The 22916-nt window shown below is 47.2% G+C and overlaps 1 protein-coding gene across 1 annotated transcript; it reads right to left on the reverse strand.

Moving 5' to 3' along the window:
• Positions 1–911: 911 nt before the first annotated feature.
• On the reverse strand, positions 912–22555 carry LOC107115578 (cytochrome P450 2K4-like). Its single transcript, XM_015417323.1, has 9 exons — positions 22382–22555; positions 15956–16118; positions 13635–13784; positions 11932–12092; positions 7598–7771; positions 6932–7079; positions 3774–3958; positions 1362–1503; positions 912–1099 (listed from the first exon to the last, which is right to left on the reverse strand). Exons 1-9 carry the CDS (start codon positions 22553–22555, stop codon positions 912–914), a joined length of 1485 nt encoding a protein of 494 aa, XP_015272809.1.
• Between the last annotated feature and the right edge of the window lie 361 nt (positions 22556–22916).

Consider the following 22916-nt stretch of genomic DNA (forward strand, 5'->3'; position numbering starts at 1 on the left):
CAATTTTTTAAAAAAAAGCTCTGTCTACACCAAGGGTGTAAACATATGGCCTGGGGACTGGAACTGGCATATCCAGGGCTCTTATCCTGCCTGCGAGCAACTGGTGTTAGGGAGGGAAGGCAGGAGGCTGCTCCTGGGGCACAGGGGCACACACGGTGAGGTGTGTGTGGTTGAAGCTGTCAAAGAATGAAAGGAAATGGCTAGGGGGAGGGTATGGCATCCCTTGGGGAAAAAACAAGTCTTGCATAGGATTATTTATTTATTTATTTATTTATTTATTTGGATTTCTATCCTGCCCTCCCCGCAGGCTCAGGGCGGCTTACAGATTAAATACATTTATGGGGGCTTTTCTGGATTCCTCAGTAAAACAATTGCTTTCACTCCTAGGAATCAATTGCTTTTTTGAGTTAAAAATAATATCTTTAACTGGGTTTGCCTGTGTCCTTTATAAAGTTTGTATCTCCAGTACCTGGGATTACATTTTGGGGCAGACATGGCCCAGCCCGACAAAGTAACATTTTTGTCAGATTTGTAACAGATGAGTTGGACACCTCTGGTCTACACAGCTGGTCGTACTGAATGGATCTCATTTGGATGTCGAGATTACTCTACCCCAACTTTGTTCTCTTGCTGATTCAAAGGCATTTGTAATCTGCGAATACAAGAAATCAGCCGACACAGAAAGATTGTCATTTTTTTTCTCCGGACAGCAAATTACTCTAGAAGTGATGTCCAAATTTTGAACTTGCTGTCTCTGACCTAACTTGCGGGGCTTTCACAGAGAGGCATGTGAAACACTAAGTTTTGTGACAAAGCAGATGCCATTTCCTCTGAACATGAAATGTCCTTGACATGCAAGACATTCCATAAAAGGGGGTGGTGCGCACAGGGGAGCTAAGCTTGGTTGGTTGTTAAGAACGTGGCAAAGCACACAAATCGTAGGCCATCGGAGGTGTCGTGAGCCCAACTGCAGGGGTCAGGTCCAGGTCTTCTTTAGACATCCCAGGGGCTGGCTGGAAGGTGAATCTCTGCAGGAGACTCGTAAAGAAGAGGAAGAGCTCCATTTTGGCCAGGGTCTCACCAGCACACACTCGCCGCCCTGTGACAATGCAGGGAAGCCCAGTTTAATTGATTTCTTCGTAATACTTTTATACCATAATTTATCATAAAAACACAAAAAAGTAAACAGGAAAACAGACTGAAGTACATCGCAACACAATGACCAACAGTACTGAAGAATAATGCTAATCTTGAAAGAATAAATAAGAAATGGCCAGCCAGGATGGGGTTCTTCCAAGAAAATGGACTTGGGTACCTGATCTATTAATTAAACCCGCAGTGATACATCTATAAGGAGTTACCGGCAGAGAAAGGCAGGAAGGCGTCTCTCTTGACAAACTTTCCTTCGGGATCGAGGAAGTGCTCCGGATAGAATTGATGTGGTTTTTCCCACTGAGATTCATCGCACAGCACGGAGTACAGTAATGGAACGATATGCGTGCCCTGCGAAGCCAAATTGATGCATTATTATTTTATTTATTTATTTATGTTTTGATTTGTATCTCGCCTTCCCAAAGGCTCAGGGCAGCTCACATGCGGCAAAGCCAAGATATAAAATACAATAAAACATGTAACAGAATAACAACATTTAAAACCACAATAAAATCCATACTACATCATGGTGCTGTAATCTTCCTATGTCAATTCTTCCAAGATGGGAACAACCACCCCAATTTTGGCGGCCAGCTATCTCGATAGCGTGGTCTCCCACACCCTGTCTGTAAACTCCTGCCAGGCAATGCTTACCCCCCTTTAGTGGGGACAGCCGATGACACACTACCGCGGTGGTGGGGTAGTGGCGGCAGCAGCTCCTACTCATAAGCCTGGCAGAAGAGCTCCGTCTTGCAGGCCCTGTGGAACTGCGCAAGGTCTCGCAGGGCCCGGATCTCCCCCGGGAGCTCGTTCCACCAGGTAGGAGCCACCACCGAAAAAGCCCTGGCCCTAGTAGGGGCAAACTTAATCTCTCGGGGACCTGGAACTTCCAGGAGGTGGAGGCTCCCTGATCATAGTGCTCTTGGGGGAACATACGGGAAGAGATGGTCTTTCAGGTAGGCCGGACCCTGGCCATTTAGGGTTTTAAAGGTAAGAACCAGCACTTTGAAGCGAATCCGGTATGCTATTGGCAGCCAGTGCAGCCCAGGCCGGATATGGTCTCGCCTAGAGAGACCCAACAACAGCCTGGCCGCAGCATTCTACACTAGCTGCAGCTTCCGGATTTGTGACAGAGAGAAAATGAAGATGGCTCATCAAGGGTATCACTATGATTGCAATTTTTGAAACAAACGAACAAAAATACTGTTTGGCATAGTCAATTAGACAGGAGACTGCCCGAGGATTTTTGTCACTCAAGGCAAACGACTTCTCCACCCTGCACACCACGGGGGGATCCACTACCTGCCCTCTTCTCCACTCTGCACTGTGGAGATGGTGCCACTCACACTGCCTTTACTGGAGACAATGCTGTGGTGCCGTACCTCTCATCAGTTGTGGACTGGGAGGCAAAAACAGCCCTGGAAAAGGATCCTGCCCCCCAACCTGCCCATCACCCTAAAGGTAAAAAGGTAAAGGTTTCCCTTGCTCGAAAGCCAGTTGAATCCGACTCTAGGGGGTGGTGCTCATCTCCATTTCAAAGCCGAAGAGCCAGCGCTGTCCGAAGATGTTTCTGTGGTCACATGGCCGGCACGACTAGACACCAAGGCCCACGGAACACTGTTAACTTCCCACTGAAGTGGTACCTATTTATCTACTTGCAATTTCTTGCTTTCGAGCTGCTAGGTTGGCAGGAGCTGGGGCCAGAGACGGGAGCTCACTCGGTCATGCGGCTCTCGGGTCTTGAACTGCTGAACTACTGACCTTCCAGCCTGCAGCTCAGCGTGGTTAGAAGAAGAAAGGAACAGGCTCTCTTTGGGCTTCCCAGTAGGGCCAGCGGGGCCATGTGAGGGTACTGCTTGCTATGGGAGACTCCAATGTTGCAAGTAGGCAGCTGTGATGCTAACAGGGCTGGTTGTGATACCAGTCCTCCTCTGGTGCCCTGAGCTATTGTCCAGGTGCATCACGGATGGGCCAGTTCTATGTTTAGATATCTCCCATTGAAATGAATGAGGATTACAAATGACTTGTCTGACTGGCTCTGAAGTTCCTCAGCATCTGAAAAGTGGCCTCTTCGTAAAGTTTTATAGAATCATAGAATGTTAGAGTAGGAAGGGACCTTGCCGGTCATCTACTCCAACCCCCTGCACTCTGCAGGAGCACAGCCAAAAGATAGCCCTACAACATACCCAGATGGTCTTCCAGACTCCGCTTGAAAACGTCCAGCGAAGGAGCATCCACCACCTCCTGAGGCAGTCTGTTCCACTGCTCAACCACTCTTACAGTCAGGAAGTTTCTCCTGATATTTAGCCGGTATCGACTCCCTTGTAATTCCCCCCTGTTAGATTGATTCTTGCAAACCGGAGCAAGAGAGAATAGATCCGCTCCATCTTCTACATGACAGCCCTTCAAATACTTGAAGACTGCATTCGTGTCTCTTGAAGCGTTCTCTTTCCCAGGCTAAACATACCCAACTCTTCCAGCCTTTCCTCCTAAGACTTGGATTCCAACCCTCTCACCATCCTGGTTGCCCTCTTCTGGACACGCTCGAGCATAGCAACAAATGAACAGATATCCAATGGCCTAAGGCTCTAAAGTTAATACAATTAATTAAGATGGATCACCTTTGGAATGAAATAGCCATTCAGAGTGACGTCCACAGTGGTGGCGTGTGGCAAATTCATAGGGACAATGTTACCAAACCTCTGGACTTCATGGATTACCGCCTCTGTATACGGCAGTTTCGATCGGTGTTCAATCTGAGGCTGAGCAGACCCAATCACCTTTGTAATTTCTTCTTGGACCTTATCTGAGGAGATGAAACATTTCTTAAATCACACAATGATATTCCCTGCTACTATGTATGGATCTGAGAGTTGGACGGTGAAGAAAGCGGACAGGAAGGAAGTTGATTAATTTGGAATGTGGTGTCGGTGGAGAGTTTTACAGATACCGTGGACTGCCAAAAAGACAAACTAGTGGGTCCTAGATCAAATCAAGCCTGGATTCTCCCTAGAAGCTAAAGTGACTAACTTGAGGTTATTGTACTTTGGTCACACCATGAGAAGACAAGAGTCACTGGAAAGGACAATAGTGCTAGGAAAAGTTGAAGGCAGTAGGAAAAGAGGAATACCCAATATACTGTGGATTGGCTCAGTGAAGAAAGCCACAGCCTTCAGTTTGCAAGACCTGAGCAAAGCTGTCAATGATATGACATTTTGTATGGACCAGCGCCTTCAAAAAACAACATGGATTCAGAATTTAGGTCATATTGTGAATTTAGATGATTGGGAGCAAATATGGATGAAAAATGTTAACATGACTAATGCTGTGGCCTATAAAGAAAATATGTATAAGATGTTTTACAGATGGTATGTTACTCCAGATAGGTTAGCAAAGCAAAGTGGCAATTGTTTAGATAAATGCTGAAAGTGTAAAAATAAGACAGGCACATTTTATCATATGTGGTGGTTATGTGATTTTTCAAAAAAAAATTGGAAATAGGTGCACTGTATAATGGAAAAAAATAGTAAGATGTAACATCCCTTTTACTCCAGAATTGCTATTGTTAAATATTTTTCCGAATGAATTCGAGGCAACTGATAGATACCTGATTGTATCCATGTCAATGGCGGCAAGGATATTATATGCCAAATATTGGAAGATTCAAGAAACACCAACCAAACAGGAATATAGATTAAGCTGATATGGCAAAAATAATATTTGAGTATGTAGTAATATATAATAGTGAAATTAGATAATATTAACAAATATTAGAGAATAATGAAGCGATGGATTAGGTATAGTAACAAATTGTAATTAGTCTCTTGGTTATATGTTGTTTGTTGTAGTTGTGTATGTCTGTGTTTAGGAATATAAGAAAACAATAAATGTGTACCCTCAGGTACTTAAAAAAAACCCCAAAACAACAGTCTTTTATCACTAGCTTTATGTGAGGTTTCCCGGCATCCTTGTTATTTCATGGGAGCACTGAGAGGAGGGCTTTTTTTTTTTTTTTGGCAGAGATGTTTTTCTCAGTCTCATTAAAGTTGGATGGGGTCAACCTTCCCTGTTGATACCGTAGGATCTCTCAGCAGCTTTGGAGACAGTTGACCACTCCATTCTTGTCCATTGGCTTGAAAATGGGGTTGGTATTAAGAACATAGCCAATCTGTGGTTTTGTTCTTTTCCGTCTGACCAGAGACAAAGGGTCTGAACTGGAGATACGGAATCAACTGGGTGGAATTTACCTTGTGGCGTGCCACATGGTTTCACCCATGCACTCTCTCTCTCTTTCTCTCTCTCTCTTCATATATATATGAAGTACAGATATATATATATATAGCTGCTCTATGATGTTGTCCAGACCTTTGGGGTTGGGTGTCATCAATTTACAGATGATACTGACTCTATATTTCCAAGGGGCACATGGGACACAAATTTGTGCATCAGGACCAACAATGAGGGGCGGGGCTTAATGGGCTCCTTTGGGAGGGGAGTCTGTGAATCTTGTTAGTAGTTTTAGACCACAGAAAGATGGTCCTCCTTTCATGTTAATTGAGAGGAAGACCACTGAACCGAGGAACTCTCATCACAGTCACTTGATCATGTTCTTCATTAGCCGGGTATCTTGACTGATTGACTGATTGATCGATTACTTTATTGAGAGCATGCCTTTGTATTATAAATGACTACAATCAATATAGGCAGGGGTCGTTTCGTAGAAAAAGAGGTGCAGGAGCTCATTTGGGGCCGGAGCACATAGCATAACTCATTAGCATGACTTATTTGCATATGCCACACCCCCTGGCATCACAAGAAGTGTTTCAGAAGGCAACACCCACTGCTCAGGCTCCACTGGACTGTTTTGGATTGCTAGATATTGGGGGGGGGATGTGCAGATCTGTCCTTGCAGAGGAGGGAGAGCTTGTACCTGAATAGAACTTGGTCTTAAAGGTGCCACTGGACTGTTTTGGACTGGGGGGCTGGGGGGGGCTCTTCAGCTTACCTGGCTGCTTCTTGCTCTGACTGAGGGCTGCTGGGAGCAGGGGGTGGGGCTTGTTGCATGTGCCCGCCCCCTGGGCTCTTTACTGCCGGAGCTCCGCTCCTGTGCGCTCCTGCAGGAAATGATCCCTGAAAATAGGATTAGAGCAACCCGGAGCAAGGCATCAAGTATTAAACATGAATTTATCTATTCACTTCATTTATACTCCACCCTTCTCCCCAAATGGAGACTCGAAGCAGCTTACACCCTCCTCCTTGTTTTTCATTTTATCGTCACAACAACCCTGAGAGGTGGATCAGGTGGAGACTGTGTGACTGGCCCAAGGTCACCCAGAGAGCTTTGGTGGCAGAGCAGGGACTCCAAAGCTTAATCCGACACTGACCGCTATATCAAGCTGATATGATTCAACAATTCAGAAAATGGTAGTACATATATAAAAACAATGCAGTAAGCATCTTCTGTCCTTTACCTATGTGGGGGTGTACTTTTTATTACCACTGATTAGCACCCCAGTATAGAAAGGAAACTTAGTGAGGGAGGTGTGCAAGCTCCAGAGGTCAAAAGTGAGAGGAGTTCAAGCCGTTCACAACTCCTTCCTTTTTCAATATTATACCAGCTGGGGGAAAACAGGAAGTATAACTCACTGGTGCTTCCTGTTCTCCCTCATCCAGGTAGTATCCAAAGGCAACCTGAGAGTTCTTTCCCTTCTTATCACTATACGTAACTGGAGTCTAGATATCCTGGAATCATGGGAACCAACCAATGGAAAGCACTCACTCTGAATTTCGGGGTACTTCATCATCAGCAATAGGCCCCAACGCAAGGTAGTCGAAGTGGTCTCCATTCCAGCACCAAATAAGTTGTTCACAACAGCCAATAGGTTTTCATTATGGAAAAACTCATTACTCTTGCTCTTCTTTTTCTCCTAGGAGATAAGAAGAAAGAAATGATATAAACTAAAGGAGTGGGGTGAGTGTTTGTATAGACAGATCTAGATTATTTGGTCAAATTTATGTCTCTATGCTTTTGATCATTATCAAAGAAACAAACACAAAGAATGGCAAAGCATTTTACAGTAGCTTAAGAACATAAGAGAAGCCATGCTGGATCAGGCCAATGGCCCATCCAGTCCAACACTGTGTCACACAGTAGCCCAAACCCAGGTTTCATCAGGAGGTCCACCAGTTGGGCCAGAATTCCAGAAGCCTTCCCAATCTGTTCCCACCACTCACCTATTATTTTTTTTGATGACTTTGCCAATCTTCCCAGTTCCCAAATATATCTGGGATTTTGTTTTTGTTTTTCCAAAAAAAATATCCTGGATATCTTTGGGAATGCCGACATATATTCAAAAAATTCCAATTAGGTATTTTTGGGATATATTTTTGGCGTGTGTAGATCTGAATTCACACCCCTACTTGGCATGTTTGCAGATGCTCTTACCTCTTGCTGTTGGATTAGAAAAGAATCAATAAAGCTCCTCTGGTCATTCAAATCCAGATGTTTGAGGTGTTCGATGAAGGTGGCCTGTATGAAGGCACGCAACTCTTTCCTGTTCTTAAGGACAGTGTTGAGACCACCAGAAAGAAAGCCCAGAGCAGGAAACATGTTGAACAGCTACAGGAATAACACAGGAGAAAGGAAAAGATTAAGAAAGCCCCGGGGTTAAATGGCACAACTCAGGCAGACTTTAAAGCACTTTTATTTGTTTGGTTGTTTGGTTGTTCAACTTATATCACACCCTCCCCACTGAGGCAGGCTCAGGGCGGCTTGCATAAAAACGTAAAATACATAAAGCAACACATAAAACGTCATAATTTATCACACAATTATAATAACTAAAAAAATCTTTGCTCCATCTGCTCAGAGAATCGACCCCAAAGGATCCCATATTCATTTGGTGCTGTGTTCTGTCATCCATCCCAGTCGATCTACCCACTCTGCGCAGCTTCCTTGGTTCCTGCTCTAGAAATGAATGCAACCCCTGAACTTGCAATCTTACCATCTCTCAGCCAGCAAGGGGACCAAAAAAAAAAAAAAAAAAAGCATTTGGTATTGACTGCTGACACTCAGTAAATCAGGCAATAAGAAATGGTTTTTAAGGTGGTTAAGACGCTGAACTGCAGGCTGTAGAAGGTCGGTAGTTCAGCAGTTCGAGACACGAGTGTGCCGCATGACGGAGTGAGCTCCAATCTCTAGTTCCATCTCCTGCCAACCTAGCAGTTCGAAAGCAAGAAATTGCAAGTAGATAAATAGGTACCACTTCGGTGGGAAGGTAACGGCGTTCCATGCGCCTTGGTGTTTAGTCATGCCGGCCACATGACCATGGAAACGTCTTCGGACAGTGCTGGCTCTTCGGCTTGGAAACGGGGATTGGAAACCGCAACCCTAGAGTCGGATTCGACTGGCTTTCGAGCAAGGGAACCTTTACCTTTACATTATAACCAGCCACAGAAGTTTTAATTGTTGAATGCTCTCATTGGGAGGGCAGTCCAGACTGAAGAAAGGGTTGACGTAGCGAGAGTGTCAGGGGGGTTTCAAGAGGAGTTTTGGGCATGGAGGGGCCATGGACAACTGTGGGGGTGGGGCCTACCCCGACCAGCCAGCTGATTGACGTCTGGGGGACCTCCCCAAAATCAGGGGATCCCCCCCACCTGGGGACTGGCATCCCTACAACAAACAGGCCAGAGTCAAAAGTCATGTTCAACCCAGGCCCCAGTCACACGGGCCAGATAATGCGGAGGGGGGGAGGCATGGCTGTTCACCCTGGAGCAAAATAAAGCGCGGTAGCCAGATCACATGGTCCCCTGAGTTTTCGCGCTTAGGCTGTTAGCTGGCGATCACACAGCGATGCTGGAACGTGGCAAAGAAGCAGTGCGGCAAGCGTTTCGCATTTGTGCGCATGCACAGTTCCGCAGAGAAGCACTGCTTTCAGTTACGTGTTTGTGCGCATGTGCTTATGAAAAACATCCGGTTTGCGACGGGATGTGGATGGGTGCCAGATGCCATGGGATACTAGCGCTCCCACGATCAGACGCCCGCCCCGCCCCGTGTTTTCCGGATACTAGTGCACTTTCTGAGGTACTTTTTTTACTGTGCATCTTTGGCGGGATGCCACGGGTTGGCCATGGGTGCGCTACGCTTCCCAGATGTTGTGGTGTGATCGCGCCCCAAAAATCCACCTGACATTCATGCCTTTAGCGCAGCAAATCCTCTGTGTGACCGGGGCCCCAGCTTACAGACCACAAGATAAGTCACTCATCTTCAAGGGCCCATATTGTAACTCCAAGTTAGTCTGTGATGGACAGGTCCCGTTCTCCCTCTCCCAGAGTGCAGCCAATGAGAGCTAATGGAATGTTGGGGGAAGGTTGCCAGGGGACGGTTAGGACAGTTAGAGCAGGGAGGGTGTTGTGTCCACTGACCGCCACCAGGGGCCAGCGAACACTCCAGAGCCAATGGGGACTAGGCTCCTGGTCTCTCCACTGGGAAACCAATGGGACCATGGCGGGAGATTTAAACCCTCCAACGGTACCTAGGGGTGTGTCCCCAGGTATGTATATAGTTGGCCTGCCGGCCGTTTGCCTTTGTCTTGGTTGTGTACCAGTAAACCATGCTGATCACTACATTGGTCTTAGTGGTTTCTCCATGCGTCTACCCCACTACACTTCAGAGGGCTGAGTGTGAGAGGGAGGTGGGATGGCGTCCACCTGGTTCCCTAACCCACGAGCTCATGGGAATGCCTGCATGAGGGGTAGCTGAAAGGGGAACTGGCCTGGCCTGTCTGGAGGTGTCTCTGGGAACGACAACCACAACCTGGTGAGTAAAAGCATCAGGGGTCTTTGGGGGGGGGACAGAGAGGGACAAGTTGGGTGACAAACCAGTGACTTCCTAACCCACCTGCACCGCTAAGTCTAGGAGAGGCTGTGTCGGGTGAGAGGTCTGGGGGTCGTATAGGTCTTACTGGACCCTTCAGTCAGCTATAGCAGGACACCTTTTTTTTTTTTTTTGGTTTACTTTAATCTGTACAGTTCTAAAATGCTTTATAGAAAGGCAGGTAATCCAAGCTGCCTGGTACAGTCCCTTGAGTTTAAAAATGGTATTTTGGTAAAAGACAAATAGAATTCTGAATTAGTACTGCAGGATGAAAAATGGCCTAAAATGTTACAATTTACAGCTATCAGCTCAATTATTAAATTAACCTGGCTTTTAGGAATTCTGTCTTGTTCATCAAAACAGTCGGCAACAGCTACTTCATTCTAAGAAATTGTAGTTTCCTACCATCTGTGTGTGGAAGGCACACTTTTCTCATGCCCCTCCCCCAATACCTACAGCTCCCTCAAACCCTGGAATGATCACTCCCATGGTTGCAAGATCTGTTCAGAATACCCTGGTCAGCACACTTATATCTCAGAAGGTTCCTCCACCCTTAAAGCTGTGCTGGCATAACATAACCATGAAGTTGCAACAACGTAATGCTGATGGAAACCTCATATTAAGTGGAGGAAACACAGACCACAAACACATTACTGGCTGACACCTACCACTGGCAGCCCCCGACGCTGTTTTGAATTGTATGTTTTGCTCTTTCTGCTTTTATAACGAAACACCTTTCCTGTTGTACTTCAGCCTGGTTTGTTCACCGGGTCTCAAGGAATAACCCTCGGAAACATTGGTGGAAGTCCCCCAGTTACCACCTCTCACCTTTGTTCCCGCTAAGCTGTGGAGTCTTGGTGAGCAAAAATTCTACTTTGTGAGCTACTGGAATTAAAGCTGCGAGTGAGCGACTGGGTTGCTGTGGGATTTACTGTGCTCTGGAGCCATCCTTCCTGAGCTAAGACAAAAACGTGTGAGCCGGAGACTAAAAAACTGTGAGCTAGCTGATACTAAGGTCCCTGCCACATGGCAGGGAAAACACCGGCCAAAGTGTGGCAAATTAGAGCCGCACCAAAATAGAGACGCCGCGGCAGGATCCTACGGATCCCCTTAGCCGCGGCGCTGTTGCGCCCCGGCATGATCAGATGCCGGGGAGGAAGCCACAGTCGGGAGGGGGAGGCTGCCGAACTGCGCATGCCTAAGCATGCACAGTTTGGGCTGGAGCCGGGGATGCGCCGGTGAAAGGACACGCCGGCGATCTCACCACCGGCTTTGATGCGGCCGTCTCGGATGAACCACCATGGTAGGTGGTTCATTTTTGCAGCGGGGTTTTGGGTGGAAGGGGTGGATCGGGGATGCAAGCACAACACTTTCCAGATGTTGCTGTGGGATCGCGCCCGTTTGCTGCGCCCCCGATCCGTCCCTCTACCGGCCCAAAACCTCTCGTGTGACCGGGGCCTAACTCAGCTTAGAGGGGACACTGCACTCTCACTTGTCTCCAATTACACTAATTCCCCCAATTAATTAGGAGACTACCAATCTGGGTAACAATAGCAGGACAGATACCACTGGCAGCCCCTGATCCCCATGACTGCTCAGTAAGCCTGGGGAAAAATAATGCAAAAATGGCCATTGTATCAATGGTATAATGCCATTTCTGGGGGAAACGGGGAAGGGACATCTCTCTGCTCTAGGACTGAACAGAAATTCTATGGTAAAATCATAGTGTTTCTGCTGCGTGGTGTGGGTTTGCCCTGGAAATGATGTCACACTGTCAATGCGATGGTGACCCCCCTCCTTCTCCCTGGCCCCATTCTCTAACGGGAGTTCCCATGGAAGCTGCCTGCACTGTATGTAGCAAGACACCAAACAGCTATTTGGCCAATTATGAATGGCTAGATTACCGTGACCGAGGGACTTCCGGCAAGCCGGATATTTTCATTGACCAAGTTCAGTAGTCTCACAAAAGTGGGATCCTCATAGTCATAGCGCTTGCCGAGTAATATGAACACTATAACGTTGGCGACAGCAGCGTTCATGATTACAGTGGTCTCAAATGGCTTTCCTATAACAAAAAGAAGCCAGTATTTACTTCAGAAAGAGCCTCGCTATTGCTTTGATATTAAGGAGAAGACAGCAGTACAACTTACCAGGAGCAGGAGAGGTGGTCTGTCCTTCAACCGGTCCTTCCTCTTCTCCTAACAAACCTTCATAGCTTTGACTCTAATTTGAATTTTCAGGCCTCCTATGTTTGGGTAGGTGTTTGACTTGTTAAAACCCTCTTTCCCACCAAGTGGCAGACATATCCATCCATTTATATAGTCATTCTCAATGCTTCTTTTAAGACACTTCAATTACTTTTTAAAAACATCTTGGAACTATGCTCAAGGTGAACTATGGGAGTGTATGTGTTTGTCACCGTTTTGTGCTCTAGCCAATCTGTCCTCTGCACAGCCAGATGGGAAGGTGGCTTTTGTGATTGTCACAGGGCCACCCAATTTGCACACTGTACAGCTAATGTCTGCTGGAAACAGGAAGAACCAGCTGTCCTGGGACTCCAATACTTTTGGAGATGTACACATCTATCTAGAAACTGGGGGGAGGGGACCCTCAATGAATTCACACTACTCATGCTATCTACTATGTAGGCACTGAAGTGTGACACTTGGTGTTGTTCTGACTAAGAAGAAGAAGAAGAGATTGGATTTATACCCTGCCCTTCACTACCCAAAGGAGTCTCAGAGCGGCTTACAATCTCCTGTCCCTTCCCCTCCCCGCAACAGAGACCCTATGAGATAGGTGGGGCTGAGAGAGCTCTTTTGAGAACTTCTCTTTCCAGAATAGCTCTGAGAGAACTGTGACTGACCCAAGGTCACTCCAGCAGCTCCATGTGGAGGAGTGGGGAATCAAACCCGGTTCTCCCAGATTAGAGTCCATGCTATTAAGAAAAGCTAGTAAGAATAATAAATGTCATAAGAACTCCTTACTGGATATACACATGAAGCTACCTCATACTGAATCAGACCACTGGTCTATCAAGGTTGTGATTGTCTACTCAGACTGGCAGCAGCTCTCCAGGGTCCCAAGCAGGGATCTTTCATATGATCTATGTTGTTAAGTGTTATGCTTGGGGTTGTTTTGACTCAGAAATGCTACACAGGACTGGAATGCTATAAGAACTCTTGCTGGACATACCGACACATCTGTCTTATATTGAATTAGACCATTGGTCCATCAAGGTCAGGGTCGTCAGTAGTTCTCCAGGGTCTCGGGCACAAGATCTTTCATATCACCTGCTGCCTGGTCTTTTCAACTGGAGATGCCAGGGACTGAGCCTGGGATCTTCTGGATGCAAAGCAGAGGCTTTTCCACTGAGCCATAGCCCATATACACTACGGGCTTAAACAAGTTTAATGTTAATTGTGTCTCCTCAGGGAATTCTGGGAACTGTAGTCTTAGAAGTCAATAAATAAAGAAACAAATGTCAGTGTCCTCACACTACAATTCTTTGGGAGGGGGGAGACATGATAGTGAATGATTACAAAAATCAATCTATACTATGCCTTGTAGACATGTTCTTAGAGCACTGAAGACAACACTGACCCACCTTTGTAGGATTCAAATTTCTGTATTAGGAAATGGCATTCTTCAACAATCCTGTCCTCTGTGGTCTTCCTGCCCATTCCATAGTCACGCAGTGTGGTTAACATGAACCGTCGCATCACCTTCCAGTTCTCACCGTGAGAAAAAACAACCCCTGAAAGGAAACAAAGGGCTGGTTTCAAGAGCTGTCATGACCCTTATGGCTGTATTCACAAAACCCAAGAGCTGTATGTAAGGAGGACCAGGACAAAGATTGGCCACCTTTTGCTGTGTCCCAGATACCATGTGGGAGAGAACCAAGGTCTTCATATGATCAAGGATTTCAGTAGAGATAAGTGCAAAGTCCTACACTTAGGTACAAAAAATCAGAGGCACGGATATAGAATGGGAGGGGCTTGGCTTGAGAGCAGCACATGTGAAAGGGATCTATGTGTTCTGGTTGATCACAAGCTACACATGAGCCTGCAGTGCGATGTGACTGCGAAGAAAGCCAATGCAATCTTAGGGTGCATTAACAGAAGCATTGTGTCCAGATCATGGGAGGTGGTAGTTCCGCTCTATTCTGCTATGGTCAGGTTTCACCTGGAGTACTGTTTCCAGTTTTGGGCACCACGTTTTAGGAAGGATGTTGACAAGCTTCAGCGCGTCCAGAAGAGGGCAACCAGGATGGTGAGAGGGTTGGAATCCAAGTCTTATGAGGAAAGGCTGAAAGAGTTGGGTACGTTTAGCCTGGGAAAGAGAAGGCTTAGAGGGGACATGTTTGCAGTCTTTAAATATTTGAAGGGCTGTCATGTGGAAGATGGAGCAGATCTATTCTCTCTTGCTCTGGATTGCAAGACTAGGTCTAATGGGTGGAAATTACAAGGGAGTTGTTACCGGCTGAATATCAGGAGAAACTTCCTAACTGTAAGAGTGGTTGAGCAGTGGAACAGTCTGCCTCGGGAGGTGGTGGATGCTCTTTCGCTAGATGTTTTTTAAGCGGAGGTTGGACGACCATCTTTCGGGTATGTTGTAGGGCTCTCTTTCGGCGATGCTCCTGCAGAGGGCAGGGGGTTGGACTCGATGACCTGCAAGGTCCCTTCCAACTCTAACGTTCTATGATTCTAAGACCCACATGGTCAGTTTAATCCACAGTGTTGGCTGAGGGCACTTGCCTCTGCAGTCCCTTCTACCTTGCCTCACCTACTCCGCCACTGCTGCTAGGGTTGCCAGGTTCTACCTGGCTGCTGGCGGAGGGCTCCAGGGTCCATCCCAGGATCTTCTGGCTTGAGCCTAATTTTACCAAAGAGATTTGCCAAAAAAAAAAAACCAACCTAGAGCTGACCAGGCTAAACTCTGAGAAGCAGCAGGAGACAGAGCTGCTGGAGGAGTGAGTGTTTTTTTTTAATTTGCTTTCAGCTGAGGAGATTTAGCTGAGGGTACTGTGTGGGAGCACTATGTTAGAACTCAACAGGTCTAGGTGAGAGATCTCTTACAAAAGTTATGTATGGCTTGAGCTTTATGGTGCAAGAAAACACACCTTTAAAACAAATTGAAATAATAAGCCTACCAACTAAAACAGGGGTGTCAAACATGTGGCCCGGGGGCCACCTCAGCCCCACCGGAGGGCTTCTATCAGGCCCACAGTGGAACTGGCTGTCTTCTGCTTCTTCTTCCAGTTCTGCTGCTGCTTCGTCATCGTAGGTTTGCAGCTTACAGATACACACCTGAACGGCATACTTAAGATTGCAACAGCACAGACATTTTGGTGAAATAATTCAGAGCCAGAGGTGTCAGTTATCAGACACTGTTAAATAAACAAAATATTGCAAGAGTGCTAATGTTTTAAGCATGCTTTTATTTTAAGTTAAAAAACAACAACCACCCTTTCTGTTTGCGTCCTTTATAAAGTTTATATCTCCGCTACCTGGCATTACATTTTATGACACACGTGGCCCGGCCCAACAAGGTCCCATCAATGTCAGATCTGGTCCTCCTAACAAATGAGTTTGACACCCCTGAACTAAAACTATCTGATTCATCCAACTCTTTTAAAAGTTGCTTGATCTGCAAAAATCGACAGGTGAACGTTTCCATACATGGAAATAAACTTTATCACCTTCTAATGCCTGCAGAGCTATACATGAGCCTGCATTGTGGGAAGGGCGGGGTATAAATGTGATTAATAAAAAAATAAAATGATGGTTGAAAAGCTGGTAAACTACTTTCAAGCTATAGATGGAGCCAGCCTAGTTCTAGTTCCCCTTTGCGTATCTCCTAGGAGAATTGGCGATGGTGATACTTAAATGAACAAGACCATTTATTCTTCCAAAGGATTGTCCTCACCATAGCTTTTCAGAGTACGTTCAATGATTGGGATGATGGGCCTGCCGGCAAAGGCATCTGCCTGGTTCACCAAAGCCTCCTTCACAGTCTCGTAGCCCGTCAGGACAACCATTTTCTGGACTCCCATTTGGATGCTGAAGACAGGACCGTACTGCTTCGATAACTGAAATGTAATTAAAAAGCAGGGGGGGGGATGAAGAATTCAGGTTTTCAAGACAATGGCCAGCTTACTGAAAAACATCAGTTAAGGAGGAATTTAGGCACCAAATGTCTGGAACAGAAATGTTTGAACTGGCATCTAAATAGGGTTGCCAGACTCCCCAGTTCTGCAGGGGTTTCCTGATTTGGGGGGGCTCTTTCCCACTGCCAGCCGGCTGGTCTGTGGGGGGGAAGCCCTGCCCCTAAGAGGGACCACCTGGCCTCCTGCCCTTCCCAGCAGTGTTTAAAGCCCTTTAAGCACTGCTAGGGAGAGGCGAAGGCCATGTGGCTGTGTTCCGAGCCCCAAATTCGGAGCTCGGAGCACAGCAGGCTTGTGCGGCCTCCCCCTCCCCTCTTCCCAGCAGCATTTAAAGAGACCTTTAAACCCTGCTGGGGAGAGGCAGGGGCTGCTGCTCCCCAACACGATGACATCACTTCTGTGTGATGTCATCATGTCGGGGACATCCCCACCCCGTCCAGTAATGCCCCCCAAAGTCCCCCACTGGGGACTTAGAGGGACCTGGTAACCCTAACCTAACATTTGACAAAAAAATGTGCCAGGCAGATGTGGTAGAGAGATGTTTCCATAATTATGATCAGGGGTCATTTCATAGAAAAAGAGGTGCAGGAGCTCATTAGCATAACTCATTAGCATAATTTATTTGCATATGCCACACCCTCTGACATCACCGGAAGTGTGTCAGAAGGCAACACCCACTGCTCAGGCTCCACTGGACTGTTTTGGATTGCTAGCTATTGACCGGGGGGGAGGACGCGCAGATCTGCCCTCACAGAGGAGGGAGAGCTTGTACCTGAATAAAACTTGGTCTTAAAGGTGCCACTGGACTGTTTTGGACCAGGGAGCCGGGGGGGGGGGGGCTCTGCAGCTTACCTGGTTGCTTTTTGCCCTGACTGAGGGCTGCTGGGAGCAGGGGATGGGGCTTGTTGCATGTGCCCGCCCCCTGGGCTCTTTACTGCCAGAGCTCCACTCCTGTGCGCTCCTGCAGGAAATTACCACTGATTATGATGGTAACACAGAGAAGATCTTGCCGTTTGTGGCTATTCACATAGCCAGTACACGCAACAAGGTCTCTATGTCGGGTTTCCAGGTCCTGGTTGGGAAATTTATGTCAATTGGTGGTGGAGTTTGGGGAAGGTAGAATTCAGGGAGGAGAGGGACCTCAGCAGGGCATAGCGCCACACAGAGCGCACCCTCCGAACCAGCCATTTTATCTGGGGGGGAGCTGATCTCTGAAGCCTGGAGATCAGATATAATTCTGGGGGGTGCTCCAGGTCCCACCTTAGAGTTGCCAACCTCCAGGTGGTGCCTGGAGATCTTCTGCTATTACTGTGGATCTCCAGGCAACCGAGGCCAGTTCCCCTGAAGAAAATGGCTGCTTTGGAAGGTGAACTCTGTGGCATTGTATCCTACTGAAATCCCTCCCCTCCCCTCCCCTCCCCACCCTCCTCAGGCTCCACCCCTGAAATCGCCAGGTATTTCCCAACTTGGAGCTGGCAACGCTACCCCGCCTGTATGCTGGCAACCCTAGAGGTAGATCTTAATCTTCATACAGGAAGGATTCATATAGGACGTGACAGTCCTTTAAACATCCAAAGTCCTGATCTTCCTCCCCTCCTGGTCACTTTTCTAAGGTGGAAGTCTCCAAGAGACCTGGGGATCAGTGTGTAAGGAGTGGCTTGGACCCCCAAGTGCAGAGCATCTTAGCCCCTCAACTCCTGTCCCTCAGGTAAATTTGCTGTCATCATCTGGACTATCTACCTACCCCAAAAAAACTCTTTCACAGTGAAAAAATAGCTCACTGAAAATGGGTGTTGTATGAGTGCTCAGGTTGCCAGGTCTGGGTTGGAAAATACCTAGAGACTCTGGGGGTGGAGCCAGGAGAGGGCGGGGTTTGGGGAGGGGAGGGGCCTCAGCAGGGCACAATGCCACAGAGTCCACCCTTCGAAGCAGCCATTTTCTCGAGAGGAGCTGATCTTTGTCAGCTGGAGACAAGTCATAAAAGCGGGAGATCTCCAGGTCCCACCTGGAGGCCGGCAGCCCTAGTGAGTGCATACGTATGGAGTGATTTCCCTCCTCCTCCCAGACCCCAACTAAATCATCTGACTGGACCAGAGGTTTTGAAATTTAAGTGTGAACAAAAGAGCAGGCTAGTAGTGAGTGAGTTACATAGGCACAGTCTGAGACCTTTAAATGTAAGCCATAAATGTAATTTAGATCGAATTAATCAATTAGATCAAATGTAATTTAGATCAATTAATGTAAGCCGCCCCGAGCCTGCTTGCAGGGAGGGCGGGGTATAAATTCAATAAATCAATCATCAACCTTTATTGGCATATTGTATCGAAACTGACAGGCAAGGGGGGTATAAATTGAAGTAATAAATAAATAAATAAATATAAAAGGAATCTATCTATCATCTATCTATCTATCTCTATCATCTCTCTCTCTCTCTCTCTCTCTCTCTCTCCCTACCTACCTACCTACCTACCTACCTACCTACCTACCTACCTAAACTAGAAACCACTTTTAACAGCTAAACAACACAGAGTCAATGGGAATACATAGCAGAGTAGGCACTTTCATGAACGCTGATTAATGCACTTTCGATCCACTTTCAATGCACTTTGTCAGTAGATCTTATCTGAAGAAGCGAGCAGTGACTCATGAAAGCTCCTACCCTGCCACAGATTTCTCACAAAAGCTCCTCCCCTGCCACAAATTTTGTTGGTCTGTAAGGTGCTACTGGACTCTTGCCCTTTTCTAGGTTTTACTGTGTCGAATTTGAGTCACTTGCACAGAGAGTACCGAATCTTTTAACACTTCCTTCCCTAGGTGGGCAGGGGTCATTTGGGGGGGGGATTCGGGGGGACGCCATCCCCCCGGGTGAGGTGCGGGAGGGCGGGGCCTTGAGCTCCCTGCTGGTGCCCGCTGGAGGTCGCCGCCGGCTGTGGGGAGGACACACTTCCAGTGATGTCAGGGGGTGTGGCATATGCTAATGAGTTATGCTAATGAGTCCCCCTAGCTCTTTTTCTACGAAATGACCCCTGTAGGTGGGAAGGGTTATGTTTGATCTATCCTGAAATGTGGATGGTGTCCCCACTCTTCCGGCCAACTGGCATCTAACTGAAAAGGTCGACACGGGGCGAATCTGCATTTGCATTTCAAAATCATTTTTGTGCTGCTGTGACGCCGTCTTTCTCTATGCTTGTGTGAAAGTTGTTTGGAGAAAATTCTTTTAAAGCAGTGCAGCGGTGCAATGACAGTGGAGCTGCCCCGAAAGGACGATAAACATATGTGGATGTGCAAAAGTATGCTAGCACTCTTGAGGTGTGAAAACAACACCAAATGTAGACAGCTTTTTTGAAGACAGAGTCAGAAAGCTGGGACACTGGTGGGAAAGACAAATGCAGATTCCGCCACAGTGTTCCCCTGGCTCTGAGCACCCCAACTCCAGTTAGAATATTTAAAATAAGCCATCTTGCTTCTTCCCGGCAGTGGGACATCTGTCACCATAAATGGGGTGCGCTTTTCCCTAGAGGTAATAAGAGGCAGTTTTAAGGCAATCTGAGGCTGCTGGGGTTGCGAAACAGTTTTGCGTGTTTGCTGTTCCAAGGCTTCCCACTCTGCCATGTCATAACAGCCAGGACCCAGTCGATTTGAGGCTTGAAAGGAAAGCACCAGAACTGTGCTCAGAAACAGAGTGAACCTCCTTAAGGGCTGCTGAGAATTATTGCTCGCAGGTAGAGAGCAATGAACGAGAGATCACGGGAAAAGCAGTTAAGAAGAATCAAAATACGGCCATGATAAAGTTACTCAGTGTAAAATGGTATGGTCAATTATATTGTTTCCCAAGCACATTCATATAAACATATACATGCAAAGGTTAGAATGGATAAAGGTTTCAAAGAAACAAAGTACTTGTGCCAAAGTTCCGTTCAGTTCCGTTCAGTTCCTTATCAGTTTCTTCAAAGAAGCCTTGACAGACGATACACTTGGACTAAATATACACAAAAAGAAATTGATAAGGAAAAGAAGGAGGAGGAGGAGATTGGATTTATACCCCACCCTTCACTCAGAGTCTCAGAGTGGCTTACAAACTCCTTTCCCTCCCCCTCCCCACAACAGACACCCTGGGAGGTAGGTGGGGCTGAGAGAGCTCTTTCCAGAACTGTCCTTGAGAGAACTGCTCTGAGAGAACCATGGGTGGCCCAAGGTCATCCAGCAGCTGCAAATGGAGGAGTGGGGGATCAAACCCAGTTCTCCCAGATTAGAGTCCGCGCACTTAACCAGTACACCAAACTGAACTTTGGCACAAGCACTTTGTTTCTTTGATACATTTATCCATTATAACCTTGGCATGCATATGTTTATATGAATGTGCTTGGGAAACAGTAGAATTGACCATACAATGTTACACCAAGTAATTATATCACAACTGTATGTTGGTTCTTCTTAAGAGGACTATTGCTCAGCAGATAACCACTTTGCCTCCTTGGCAACTACTTTCTGCGACATCGGCTGCTTCTGAACTGTCTCCAAAGACAGCTCTGGGTGTCATCAGAGCCGTGGATATACGTAGCCATATCTCATTTCTCAGGGAGGAAATGCAGCTATCAGCCCAACCAAGGTTGGCTTAAGGTTCTGCAAGGAACAGGAAAGGGTTGGCTGTCTGCAGCAATGGAAATAATACTCCCCCCAAGCTGCCTTTCAGGGGCAAATGCTGCTCCCTCTAAGCTGTGGGGCCTTGTGAACAAAAATTCAACTTTGTGAGCTGCCGGCATTAAAGCTGTGAGCGAGTGATTCAGCTACGGCATAAATCCATTTGCTCAGGAGCCCTCCTTCCTGAGCCGAGACAAAAATGTGTGAGCCGGGGGCTAAAAACCTGTGAGCTGGCTCACACTAACTCAGCTTAGAGGGGACGCTGAATGTGACCCCCCTCCTTCCTTGGTTAGCACCCTTATTGAGCAACCGCACCTTAGTACTGTCTGGACCAAACTATTGACCATCCTCCAGCAGGTTTACCAATTCCAAATGCTTGTTCAAAACTCCTGAATGTGTCTTATTAAAGGGGTTAGAACTGATGTGAATGATTTGCTATTAAGGCCCCGGTCACACGAGCGGGAAAATCCATCGGGGAAGGGAGGCATATTAGATGCGGAGCTAAAAGAACCATGGAAGTGCGATCTTATGCTCCCCTGAGGCTCCGTTCTCCCTCCTTCAGCACCCAATCACACTGGGGAGGCAATGGCATAGTCCCAGCGAGGCAACATGGCAGTCCCGCATTAGTGTGCATGCACGAGTCACGGACGGCTGCAGGATGCTACGGGCTGCCGGCACGTCCACGATCCCACGCCCGCCATTGTTGCAGATTTTCCGGTAGGTGCTCCATTTTCCCTAGTACCTTTTCGATCTGCATTTTCGCCCGGATGCGACGGGTTAGGGGCGGTTGCGCAACGCTTGCCAGATGCTGGGGTCTGATCGCACCTGTTTGATCCGCCCTTAATCCATCCCCTCCACGTACCTAATTCTCCGTGTGACCGGGGCCTAAGAATGTTACGTCTGTTTTGGAGAATGCCTTTCGCTAATATTGCTAGTTCTAGACTCTGGGTAGTCTACTCTGCAACTGTCCCAAATCCCCTGGGACTGTCATAGAAAAGAAGAAGGAGGAGGAGAGATTGGATTTATACCCCACCCTTCACTTGGAGTCTCAGAGCGGATTACAAACTCCTTTCCCTTCCCCTCCCCACAACAGACTCCCTGTGAGGTGGGTGGGGCTGAGAGAGCTCTTTTGAGGACTGCCCTGGAGAGAACAGCTCTGAGAGAACTTGTGACTGACCCAAGGTCACACCAGCATCTGCGAGTGGAGGAGCGGGGAATCAAACCCGGTTCTCCCAGATTATTAGAGTCCACACTCTTAACCACTATACTAAACTGGCTGCAGGTAGTCCTAGGTAATTAATTGTCCTGGGAAAATAAAAACTGCCCTGTTTACCTGAAAGAAAGAACAGTTCCCCTCCCCAATATGTTGCCAACAAGAAAAAATAAGCAGGAGCAAAACAACTATGGCTCATATGTTTGTTATTTCACACGTTGCAGACTTCACTTGGGAAGGGGCACCTTGAGTGCTCTCTGGCCCACAAGAAGTTCAACGTAACACATGAACCCATGAGCGGCACAGAAAGAACAACAACAACAAAAGAGTCTACCTGGGACAGGGTTCTGTAAGGCCTCTTGAGATCCACGAGGTGGAGGTTTCCAATGAGGGGCCATGGCCTCGGTCCTGGTGGGAGATTTTTCTTGCTGGTGTTCCAGAAATTGCCCCTTTTCAAAAAGAACGCCACCGAAAGGACAAAGAGCAACAACAGGGAAACAGGATTCATTAGATCCATGACCTGAGAAACCATCTAAAGCGATTCGTATGAAAGTGGTGGAGCACAATTTGATCTGGGACAGTTTCCGTCAGCATCTTGACTCTAATTGGCCCTTCCTGGCGACATCCTCCTCACCCTCTACCTATATGTTATGGATGGTGACTTCTGTTTCAGAGTGTCTGAAGAAGTGTGTATGCACATAAAATCTTATACCCAGAATAAAACTTTGTTGGTCTTAAACCAGTTTGGTGTAGTGGTTAAGTGCGCGGACTCTAATCTGGGAGAACCGGGTTTGATTCCCCACTCCTCCACTTTCACCTGCTGGATGACCTTGGGCAAGCCACAGTTCTGGCAGAGCTGTTCTTGAAAA

The sequence above is a fragment of the Gekko japonicus genome, unplaced genomic scaffold (assembly GCF_001447785.1).
Source record: "Gekko japonicus isolate JY-2015 unplaced genomic scaffold, Gekko_japonicus_V1.1 scaffold3695, whole genome shotgun sequence".
Classification (NCBI taxonomy): domain Eukaryota; kingdom Metazoa; phylum Chordata; class Lepidosauria; order Squamata; family Gekkonidae; genus Gekko; species Gekko japonicus.